This window comes from Macrosteles quadrilineatus, unplaced genomic scaffold (genome assembly GCF_028750875.1).
Source record: "Macrosteles quadrilineatus isolate MER2022 unplaced genomic scaffold, UCM_ALF_1.0 Scaffold_7__1_contigs__length_78375512, whole genome shotgun sequence".
In the NCBI taxonomy this organism is placed as follows: domain Eukaryota; kingdom Metazoa; phylum Arthropoda; class Insecta; order Hemiptera; family Cicadellidae; genus Macrosteles; species Macrosteles quadrilineatus.
This window is the reverse complement of record NW_026542600.1, coordinates 12399165-12411507: the sequence shown is the minus strand read 5'-3', so window position 1 is coordinate 12411507 and position 12343 is coordinate 12399165. Positions and strand designations below refer to the sequence as shown.

The 12343-nt window shown below is 34.0% G+C and overlaps 1 protein-coding gene across 1 annotated transcript; it reads left to right on the top strand.

Annotated features, from left to right (window-relative positions):
• The first annotated feature begins 2243 nt into the window (after positions 1-2243).
• Positions 2244-11652, top strand: LOC128998799 (uncharacterized). Its single transcript, XM_054425155.1, has 2 exons — positions 2244-2274; positions 11147-11652. The coding sequence occupies exons 1-2, from the start codon at positions 2244-2246 to the stop codon at positions 11650-11652; spliced, it is 537 nt and encodes a 178-aa protein (XP_054281130.1).
• The last annotated feature ends 691 nt before the right edge of the window (positions 11653-12343 follow it).

The window sequence follows — 12343 nt, the reverse complement described above, 5'->3', positions numbered from 1 at the left end:
TCTAAAAAAATAGTTTCCAATATAAGAAGGTTTATTTTTAAAAAGTTCAAGTCTTGGTTTTTCTTTAGCTAAATAATTTTTACCCCTTGTATTATAATTATGCACAGGCAATTCTTGAGTCTCAGCAATATTTAAAAAATATTTAATTGTTTCAAAAATATATAAGGTTGAACTGAAGGTGAACTGTAAAAATGCCCATCCCTTTGAAATAAGATTTGACAGACTGGTTGTATTTTAATTTATGTATTATCCTGATTGCTTTTTTTAAATGATCCTGGCTAATGGAACAGCTGATCTAAGTCTGTGACAAAGCTACACAGATCATCACACTAAATTCTACACTCACTCTTCATACATATTCAGTGTAAAAAACACACAGGTATGCACTGATATCTCAAAGCTAGGAATTACAAATTACTTTAACACAGCGACACACCTAAGAACTTTTTAAAGCTAAATAAGAACAAAGGTATGGTAGATGTTTCTTTAGCCAGCATGATACTTTATCTTAAAGCCCAATCATCAAGAAAAGCTGTGCCCAGTTTTTATTTGTTGAAAATAGTTTATCAAAGAGAAAAATCTTGGTTGTAACTACGCTGTATGATATGTTTTTTAAGCTACTTTTTTATGTCTTCGGAATAATGGTTGAAGGAGGGCACTTCTTTGTATTACAGTTACATTTGAAAAGCTTAGGTTTCTGTTAAGCAAAATAGACTGTGTGTCTGTGTGGTGTTGGGTAGAAACTACGCAGAGTAATAGTGGAATGAGGAAAAAAGAAAAAACTCACCTGATTAGCGATAGGTAGAGGACCACGGGAGAACAGGTTTCTCCCTCCATCATAAGCTGGATGGCGATCAGGGAAGTGCATCTTCAACACTCCTTGCATGGAGTTTCTACAAAAAATACTGTATTTAATTTTTAAACCATTCCTTGTTTACACTTAGAATGTTATGTACTTACATTGGTATGTACTTCTGTCGGTTAACATGGGAATTCATTTCAAAATTATGTAGGCCTAATACACACATCTCATGAATAAATAACAACTCTTCTTAGAGGGAAGAGAGGTCTTATTCTTCAAAGAAAGACTATGTTAATAGTACCCCCAATTGTTGCTAGTAGGATGCATTGCATGTGGAAAGCTAAGTATATATTAAGTTAATGAAGGCCGACATTCAATATGACATCTAGTTTTTTGTACAAAATTGAACTGTTAACACCTGTTAGCAAAATATTTGAACTGAGATAGTTTTACCAAACTGTTCCTTTGAATACCAAGATGACACATTATTTTATCAACTGGCAAATAATCTTTCATTGAACGTAACTTAACAAAAACAAGCAAATTTAATGCTCTGACCTTAAATATTTCTAAGGATCAGCTTTTAAATAAAATTCATCTTTTGATCGGAAATCATAAAAGATTTATTTAGCTAAAGCATAAGCTTTGTGAGCTAAAGTAGATATCCTGTTATTAGGGAACAGCTTTAGTTAATTCTTAATTGAAATATAACATAGTTAAATGAGCTGAATAGGGGGTTAGAGGTTATTTGTTAGAGAGGCTGGGATTCTTAAATTTTCGGCTGCGAGGATACCAGGGGGGTCAAGGAACACCCCCCAACCAGAGATGTGAGGGATTGCCCAAAAAACTATAATTTAATGTTTCAAAATGCAAGTTTTACAATTTTTTGTGCTCTGTGCGACGACTTGTATTTGCAACGTAATAAGTCATGCAGAAAAATGTAACTAACTCTCTTAACCAGAATACTAAAGATGTTTAACATCACTAAATAGTTAAAAAAAAGTATTCTTTCTAACAAAAAAGTGGAAAAAATGAATATTTGTCTAAATCTTTGGTGGGGGCATTGTCATGAAACTCCGCCCATGATATACTGCTTAGAGTGTAGTACTGTAAAAAACTTACTATATTCTTATTTGTTGTAATACTGTGATTGTTTATATGAAATTAAAGATGCCAGTGCTTCCATTAAATCCTCTTAGTTTAGCTTGATTAAAAATTTGATACGACAGAAATCAATAAAATCAGTACACTGTCGGTTACTCAATTTAACGACGTTCATTTACTTGACTACAACCCATGAGAAGTGGGATGTCTACATTTCTCTATAGTTTAAGGCTAAATCATTAGCTCAAGAGGATAGCCATTCCTTAGATAAAGACAAAGAATAAATTACCTTTCATGCATTTTGTCTGCAGGTTCGATATAAACTCTGTACTGGTAAATGGCTTGGCCGATCATTGGAGGAGTCACTGGTAAGTGATCAACCTCCTCCACGATATGTCTGGTGGTCTTCTAGTCGGCTCCTTAATCTGAAAAGAGATTACTCTAAGTGACAAGTTGCCAAACATGACCAGGCAATATAATTTAAAATGTTTGCACTGGTTCTTAATTTAACAGCAGTTTTTGAATGCCTCTTTTATAGGCTAGAGATAAATTTAGAATGGGTGAAAACAACTTTAACATGAAAATACCTATATCGTGTCAACAATAATAATTAAAAAGATAATTAAAGGACGATTATTAAGGATAATAATTGAAAGGATAGGTAATGTAAATTTGGAAATTTTTGCAGCAAATATGCAATCAAAATATTCACACAATTATCTCTCTAAAAGTCCCCAATCATCAATGCCCTAAAAATGATCATGTTATATATATTTCATATTTGTAAATATTATTCACTGAAAAGTTTATGCTAAACACACTCAATGTTCATGGAGAACTCATTTCCTAAGAAGATTAACCTTACAATTGTACATAATAGGCCTATACTTAAACAGATAACACTGTTGTATCGGCGTGGTGGGGCAATCTGACGTTGGAGTAAGAGGGAGAACTGCCAATAAGAGACCAGTAAGAACCAGACCAATGAGAGCGTGGAGAGTCTGACGCGGTCGTCATCCCACCGCCTCCCCCTCCCCCCCCCCCCCCCACAGACACATGTGCAGTTCCTCCAGTGCTCTAGAGCAGTGCTTTTTGGTGACTGTTTGGTTTAAAAGTGATTAAAAAATTAGTAAATAAAGGTTTAAGCATGTCTGTTCAGAACCAAAACTGTGTTTGTAAAATTTTAAAAGTAAAATTTTAATATTTTTATGATTTTTTTCAATTATTTCTCCATTCCAAGTAGCCTATACGAAGAATTTTACAATTTGAGTGCTTTATACACATTATTATTTCGTCAAATTTTTTTTGTAACTTTTTCTTTTAAAAAAGGAAATATGTTGTTTGTCTCATAAATAAGGCTTCCAAAAAACCTTTGTTTGTCTTAATTGTCTATGATACTAAAGTTGTAGCTTCATCTTGTGTGAACAGCTTACATAAAAACATAAAGTTTACTCTCAAAACCGAAAGCAATAAAACACTGAATTTTCTAGACCTTAGTATCTCAAGATGTTCTGACAAAAACAAACTTGTTTTTAAAATCTATAGAAAACCTACAACCACACACCAGACCATCCATAATAGTTCACATCATCCACAAAACCAGAAATTGGCAGCTTATCACAGTTTTGTTAATAGATTACTATTAATCCCGTTGTCTGAAGAAAACTACAACGAAGAGGTCAATAACATTAAATATATAACAATGTTACCTATATCAAGGAAGGTAGACCAGTACAAGCTCTTTTAAAAATAGCAACAATATCTTGCTGATATTAGATTCAAGGCTTTCATGATTCAATTTGGTTTCATAGTTGTCTCTGTTAACTGTGCGTGATGTAGTTTCTGATTCAATTTTCTTTTTTACTTTTCCAAAACTACATTCTTCATCTTCATCAGATAATGCCAGTTTCATCGCAAATGGCATTTGATTTCTAAACGCAACTATGTTAGTATTTCCAGGAGAAGATAACACAATCAAGCTAGGTCCTACTATGTCTGTTTTTTTTTTTTTACCAGAGTTTTACGTATTATGTTTGACCCACCCTGGGATTTATAAAACTCGAACAGCTCTATTGAGTTCCAAACGCGTGATGGGTCTTCATTCATTATACTAATAATTGATTTCAAAATAGTATCTTCACTACCAAGATTTGTGTTTCTGTAATTTATAGGTCTTTGTTTTTGGTGCAAAAGAACATTATGACTATCCCTATGATAACGTGCATCGGCTGCATGTAGATCTCCAATTACGCCGTTGATTCTAACTTTAATTTATTAGAAAACTCATCTTGCCTTAACTCAAATTTTTCTAAAATTAATTGTTTTAGAGTGGGCTTGTTCGGTCTATCAACAGTTCGGATTTGGGAATATGGTTGCCATCGGTCGGGATGTTTTAGATCAATTTTCAAACATTTTTCTACACAGTACAGGCAATTTAGTTTAAAATCAAAGCTCTGTATATCTGATCTTTTCAAACGCTTGGGTGGTGGAGGAACTACGGACGGGCTAATGTTTTAAATGCACGCTGAATGTGGGTCTTTGATTTCTATGAGGAAGAGGACACACAAGATTTACGAAAATAATCGAGTAAATTTTCATCCAGGTATATGAACAACTCATCTTGTAGTTCAATACTTGCTGATTTAATTGATCAGACTCTTACAGGGCCTCCACTTATTAACTGTCCATTTTTTCCGCAGTTAAAAAGCAAGAATATTCCTTTCCCTTTGAGGTAAGTTTTAATCCCCTAATACACTTCTATTTTCCGTCATTATCGTATTCAATTCATTGTTCCAATCTAGAACAAAACACATCAATTGGAATCTTCATTAACTTTATAAAGACGTTCCACAAACATATACTGTGCCGGATCTGGGGTTTTTCGTCAGGGTGGTGGTATTTGGGGGGAAGAGCAAGGTAAAGTTTTGCCACACCATGTATATATATATATTTTTTTTTATGTAAACTTTTAAATAGAAAATCATTCGTTCTAATATTCGATAAATTTTTATTTGCCAATTTAATGTATAGGCCGATATTGATACATAATATATTATAATAGAACCTTGTACTAACTAGTATTACAGCTTGTCAATTAAATACCCAACAGAGTAAAAATTATGTAGTAGTATCATAGCTAGAATAGCATATGTAGTTGGCAGGTATTTATAAGCAGGTTAAATCAATGACATAATGCAATAACATAAAAATCTAATTTTAAGATAATTTACCTTAGTAATTTCCAACCAAAGTATCCAACTACATATCACTTGTACACTACTTACAAGCAACTCTCGCAACTGTATTCGAAACTTTATTGAAGGCTGAGCGCGCCACCGAGCCCGCCAAAGACTCGCATACAGAAATAGCATAATGGCCACGGGGTGGGTAACTGAGGGATGTTAGATGAAACTAACAATTATTTTAATCAAAGGTTTCTTGTACAAATGTGTAATGCATAATATAATTATGTTTTTTGAAGAATGAATGTAATATGTCATGGGTATTGGCACTATATTACAACTTTATGTTAATAATAACTTCAATTTCACAAAATTGTGCTAAAACCGTGAGGTTTACAAAAAAAAGTGTTGATATCATTTCTGTGTAGTTTTTTACGCTCTACATTTTATGTCTCCACATAAATATCTCTAAAACTAACCGTTTTCGAATATTTAACGAAAAACCAGTTTTGGCCGCCATTTTTCCAATATGGCGGCGTTTGCCCAAGGGTGCCAAGGTGGCACCCGGCATATTCGTAATCAGCGCAAAAAACTGAGTCAGAATCAGTCAAAAAACCTTTGTCCACCCAAATTTCCAGGTCATCGTTAATTACAATGGGTCGACGCCCAGACTACTAGGAGGCTGAAATTTGGTACACTGATTCTTAAGGCATTGAATAAGAAAAATAAGTAAGTTTAATTCAGGTCGGACTATCAGGTTCCGCACCAGTGGCTCTTGAGTTTACCCTCTTATGAGTACATATTTAAAAGGAATTAATGAATCTTAACAGCTGTTTCAGTTAAACAAGTTGGTTCTATGAAGTTCAGTAACATTTTAAAGTTACAAGGTTTAGATGGTGCGGCACTATACTTTTTTTTGTTTGAATGTATGAAAACAGCCAATTTGAATCGTAGTTTGTAAAAACCCTATAACCATTAAAAAAAATTTATCTTTACTTTATAGCGAATTTCCCTTAGGGATTAAGCTATTACCATATGTTTCATAGTAAGACCTGGACCCGGGACCGATTTACTTTTTTGTCTTGAGGTCCCCAGAGGCCAAAAACACCGTCCGTTTAAATTCACATATATATATATATATATTTATATGTCCACGTTAGCACGATGACTCGATGCAAAAATGATCAGATTTTGATGAAATTCTGTACAAACGTGTAAACTTACATTTATTCTAACGACCATGGGAACAGGGGTTTATGGGGTGTTTAATGGGGGGGAATGGGTTTTTCCGTTTTTGACCCTAAAAACATAAATTTTTGAAATTTCTTTATAAATTATCTTGTAGACCTTAAAAAAAGAAATACTTTAACTTAATTGAGTATATTTTCTATAGTTGTATGTCTAACAGTTACAGATGAAATGAAATCTTTTGTAAGCTCACTTGTTTATGGATATATGTTGATAAAATTTGGTTTACTTATTTCATCCTATGCTTTTAACATTTGGCAAAAAAAAACTTATTACCTTCCCTGTAGCAGCAAACCTAAGCACTCGTAAAATCTAATGTTATTTAAATTCAGAATAAATATGTCTTATTTTTGGAAATATTTCAGTAAAAATTTATCCAGACATGTTGAAATTCGCTTAGTCTACAGGTTTGCTGCAGCGGGGGTAGTATATTAATGATGTACAAATTGAAATACATCATTCATTGCAAAAATCACACAACTGCGATACAATGTTGGTTATGGGATTTCTGCAATATTCAAATGAAATAAGATACACAATGAGAACTCTTAAGTTATAGGTACCGGTAGGCTACCTATTTCTATATATTTTTTTATAATAAATAATTTGTGGTAGGTATTGTGAAAATAGGGCAATTTTATATTTAAGTGCATAATTCATCAACTTATTGACTTTATTAGTTTCCAATCCAAAGTGTTGATATAAAAACTGAAATTTCAGGGAAACGGATTAGCGTTGTCAATAATTTCAATGCATCACTAATCAAGTCAAAGACTTGAACCCCTTCCTCCCCCCTAGTTTTGGAAGAATCTAAATTTTTGTTTATAGATATGAATGTTTGGATTATGTCAATAACGTGAAAACTACTTAATCAATTGAGCTGATTTTTGACAAGAGTAGAGCCAATATAACCACAGGCTTAAAAGGGCATAGTCATATTTTATTTTAATACTCTCCTAGGGCTTTGTCCTGACAGTCAATTAGCCTAACTCCAATATTGTTCTTCAAAGTAACCATGAAAAGCTTTTCAAAATGCCACTCAAACCGGTACGGCAATCAATAGTTTTATTAATAGCCTACTTATGAAGTCGAAGGGGGCAAAGTCTGCGGGTAACAGCTAGTTTTTTTATATATTCAAATTCCATATGCCTATGTTAGTCCATTTTTCCCTACCATCAGCTCCTTGACGCTATCCTTAATCCTGGAACCGTTTTGCTTGAGGCTAGGCCTACAGGGTCTGGAAGTGAGCTGGTCTAGTGGTATAGTGTGAGGCTTCAGAGTCTGAGGTCCAGGGTTCAGTAAAACATTTCCGAACTAGAACCTAGTGTCCTAAGATGTAAAGGTGAGACATAGAGAAAAGGCCCAGGCCCTTAGGGTCCTGACATTATCACTTAGACAAAATGCATTGATGATTGATAGAATTTGAACCCAAAACCTCAGGTACCAGTCGCACCCAGCTTGCTCCCAGCACATCTCTAGGCCTACTAAACCTTCATATAGTACAGCATAAGCCTGACTGCATTGTAAAGTTAATCATTTTAGTCTATGTCCGTTAAACTTATAAAGAAACACAAGAGGTTTTGGTTTAGTCGAGGGGAGGTTGGGATTCAACTACCTTTTGGGCCCATAGCGTGTCACATACTAACCGCAGGCCTGCATATACAATAACATCACAAAACTCAATGATAGATGTGACTCAAATCTTGATAATAGGCCTACCAAATAAAATAAAAACCAGCCGACAAAAACTTGTTAGCCATTGTACTGAGTCCATTGCATGTAGGCCTAGAATAGAGATTTGAAACCCTTATAAACCATTGAAAAGGCTTGGCCCATCTCAATCAATATTTAACTTAGAACTCATCAAAATAAGACCAGGTAGGCCTAAAGAAACTTGGAGTCTCCATCTAAGTTAACTTCCTACAATCTACTATATAACTTACTAAGATAGTTACAGAGGGAGAAAGTAAAATTAGGCTACCAATAACCTGACCTGAAGTAAAACTCTGTTATAGAACAAACCATGGCAATGTTTGCTCCTAGTTCGAGCCTAAGGATAAAACCATGCTGATCAGAAGAAAAAGATAAATTGTCTTCTAAGTAACTTAAAACACAATAGGCTACTTTAAAAACAAAAGCCTAGACTATATGGTGAGACCAAATTTAAGTTGTACCATAGGTTGTACAATGTTATACATCTAGTATTTGTCTTCCTGCCTTCACTATCTCTAATTATTGCTTTGTGTAGGTTTGCACTCCGTAATGACAACTCAACTTGATTAATTAATTATTTAGCCTAAGCCTATTATTTACATAGTTCACTAAAATAGCCTAAAAAATAGTCTCATTCTTCATTGATTTGACCGAGATATCATGAGTAGCAAATCAAATATATTTATTTCCATTTGGTACAATAAAGTACAATAGGATAGGTCAGATTGCATTTTACAAATTGCCATGAAACTAAAGTAGGCTAAGATTAAGATGTAACAACATAAGAATATTTGTTTAGTAAATAATAAACCCTATAAGTTAAGTTGACTAAAACTAAGTTATACTTAATGACTTACTTATCAATCACGGCACCCGCACTGATACTGGTGACACTACGAACGAAACAAACGCGAACACAAAGACAAAGAAGGTCTGAACCACTGAACCTGAACATCAAGGAGACTGGACTGGACTGGAGTGACTGGACTAAACTGGACTGAGACCTTCGCCAATCGCCTCGCCTTGTGAGACGTGACCTGCAGAGTGCAGAAGAAAACCACGAGAGAGCTTTGACGGTCCTAGCAAAGGGCATTTTTTGTTCGTTGTTGTCCGATCAAGAACAGTGGTGTGCGTGTGGGTATTGGGATAGATGAAGTAATATAAATGGTGTTTAAAGAAGTAGATGAAGTAATATAAATATGGTGTTTATTTATTCTATGGTATATGGAAGCGATGGGAAGAGCTTTTATATATGAAGTAATATAAATGGTGTTTAAAGAAGTAGATGAAGTAATATAAATATGGTGTTTATTTATTCTATGGTATATGGAAGCGATGGGAAGAGTGGAGGGGGAGAGTTGTATCGTTTCTTCAGTTACCAAATAATATTATGTTAGCCACAAATCACTAAGTACTCCAGCATAACTTTGAAATCATTCCAAAATTCATTTTCCATCTCTAAACTAAAAAAATAAATTATAATGACTCTTCCACGATGGGTGAAATTATCCTTTGTAGGAGATATTTTTATAGTTACTTAAAAAGCGTTTTGCAGAAAACGTTTATAATACTATTAAAACTAATAATTAATATTGAATATAGTTGAATAGTTTAGTACTGAGTTGAAACTCATGTAATATGTTAATTATTTCGTGAAACAAATTATATTTGATTTGATTTTAATCTTTAAAGTTTAAAGAGAATTACTTTTTGCATTTTCACGAGATAAGACCATTATTTGACAGAGATAATTCTTGGACGTAGAGAATTGAGAGTGATTAAATAAGGGACGACCGGGCTAAGAGGCGTCATTACAACACTTGACTAACTTTGCCGCGTTTAACTGCAGCGATTTGTTGTTTTGGAGGTAAAGTTGTGTAATCTAATGAGTATGGCTTATGGTGTAAGAGAAAAGTACCAACAAATTGTCTGTTCATTGGCTAATTATTACTAATTTTAATAACGCTATTATGTAATAGGCTACCAAGGAATTAATTTATAATCTAGAACACAGAATTGTGTGTTTTATTTGTTTACTTGGATAGAATATTTTCAACATTTGAATCAACATACAGAACCAACAGATCACGAAGGAGTTTGCTATTGTATGAAAAAAAGCTTTGTGTTTGTTTGTTATGTAATTTCTTTTACTAAATATAATTTGTTTCAAAAACATTTCTGTACGTGTTTCCATGTTATTCTTATGGAAGGAAAACACAATAGTGTAGTATGCTTGTTTATAGATATATTTTGATCAAATTTGGAAAATGTATTTACTTCATCCCCTAGTAACTTTTGACAAAAACACGTTCTTTAAATAAAAATTGTAATGCTATTGTTGACAATACATTACTTAGTGATTTTTTTTACTTTTAAATAATAAGACTTATAAAATAAAGACTAAGTTTACCATTTACACGAGACTGTATAATTTGAAAAAAGCTATTTCAATTGGTTTGGCACTGCTAATTTTCCAAATACAGTATATTTCAGTATTTATTTTTTGTTCAATACTCCAAAGTAGAGGTTACCCTCTCACATAAATACGTTGTTATAGATGTATTGAGCTCCTAACGATTTGTGACTTGAAAAAAGTGTTCTTGTGTTGAACTCTGTAAGGCAATGCTTTGAAAATATGTAGTTAACTTCAACGCTTTACCTTTTAGTGATTCTGAAGTTTTAAATTGTAACCGAGAGTTTGTAATCATAAACACATGCAAAGGCATTGTTCTTGTAAAACGTGATCACGGTACTTTCGTGATCATCTCCAAAGACCGTTTTAATTAGTTGTTTAGAAACATTATTAAATATTTTAGGTTTGTTGGTAAATTGGCTTCTTTTTCATACTTTGAGCAACTGATTTGACTAATTCGATAAAAATATTTCAGCAAAGAAACAAAATATATAATCAAATTGGTATTCATGCAGTTCACTACGATGTAAAGATCCATTTCTGGTGTATATTATGATTCGTTTATGCTTATCTATAATCTATAAAATGGTACATGGTATTATATTACATCTCGTTGCCAGTGTGAGATATATCAAAGAACTAAAGTAAGTTTTGCCAAATAAATAAACTTCGGATACATTTTAGAACGACCCAACCACCAATCCAACCACCCACCCAACCACCCACACAACCACCCACCCAACCACCCAACCACCCACCCAACCAACCACCCAACCAACCACCCAACCAACCATCCAACCACCCAACCATCCAACCATCCAACCACCCACCCAACCACCCACCCAACCACCCAACCACCCAACCACCCACCCAACCAACCACCCAACCAACCATCCAACTACCCAACCATCCAACCACCCAACCATCCAACCAACCACCCAGCCATCCAACCACCCACCCAACCACCCACCCATCCAACCAACCACCCAGCCATCCAACCACCCAGCCATCCAACCACCCAGCCATCCAACCAACCACCCAGCCATCCAACCACCCAGCCATCCAACCAACCACCCATCCAACCAACCACCCAGCCATCCAACCACCCAGCCATCCAACCACCCATCCAACCACCCACCCAGCCACCCACCCAACCACCCAAGGCTACGGCAATGGGCCATTTACATTAAGAAACAATGAGCATGAGCATGCATTGAACAAACAGAAAGTGGTCCATACAAGAAAACGAAATATATTAATGTTATTATCAATGTGTTTATTAATACTTATAAAGTCAAACGGGGTGTAAAATTACACATATTAAATTAACAATTTTACGATAACAGATATAAATTAATAAGGAAATGATAACAGAATATAAATAGAGGTATTATAACATATTTACATTTACTGCAAAGTGAAAGAACAATTGCAAATCATGTATGAACAATGGACAAAAATACTTGTGGTACTAAACATCAGTGTGCAATTTAAAATTAACACTCTAGAAAGACTTTGAAACAAATATCCTGTATTATAAACAAAGGAGATTGTGGGCTGGAGTCACGCCAGGAAAATCTTTTTAAATCCAAGACAGACTTTTATACATTACAAATGGTATACATTGAAAATGACTCCTTGAAAATATCACTTTTATTCTCTATTAAAATCTCATTAGTTTAACGAGTACTTAGGTTTGCTGAAACAGATGGGTTAAAAAGTGTTTTTAAATGTTAATAGTCTAGTTTAGTATGAAATAAATTCATTTTCCAAATTTGATTAAAATATGTTCATAAGCAAGCAAACTACAACAAGTAACTAAAACTTAATAATTTGACTTTGAAAAATGATTATTTTATGAAAACAAGTATCCACTAAAAC

Excerpts from the sequence above, each read along its gene's own strand:
- LOC128998799 (XM_054425155.1), top strand. The coding sequence starts at position 2,244 with ATGGCTTGGCCGATCATTGGAGGAGTCACTG. Across the intron at positions 2,275-11,146 it reads GATCATTGGAGGAGTCACTG|AACGACCCAACCACCAATCC; the intron begins GTAAGTGATCAA and ends GATACATTTTAG.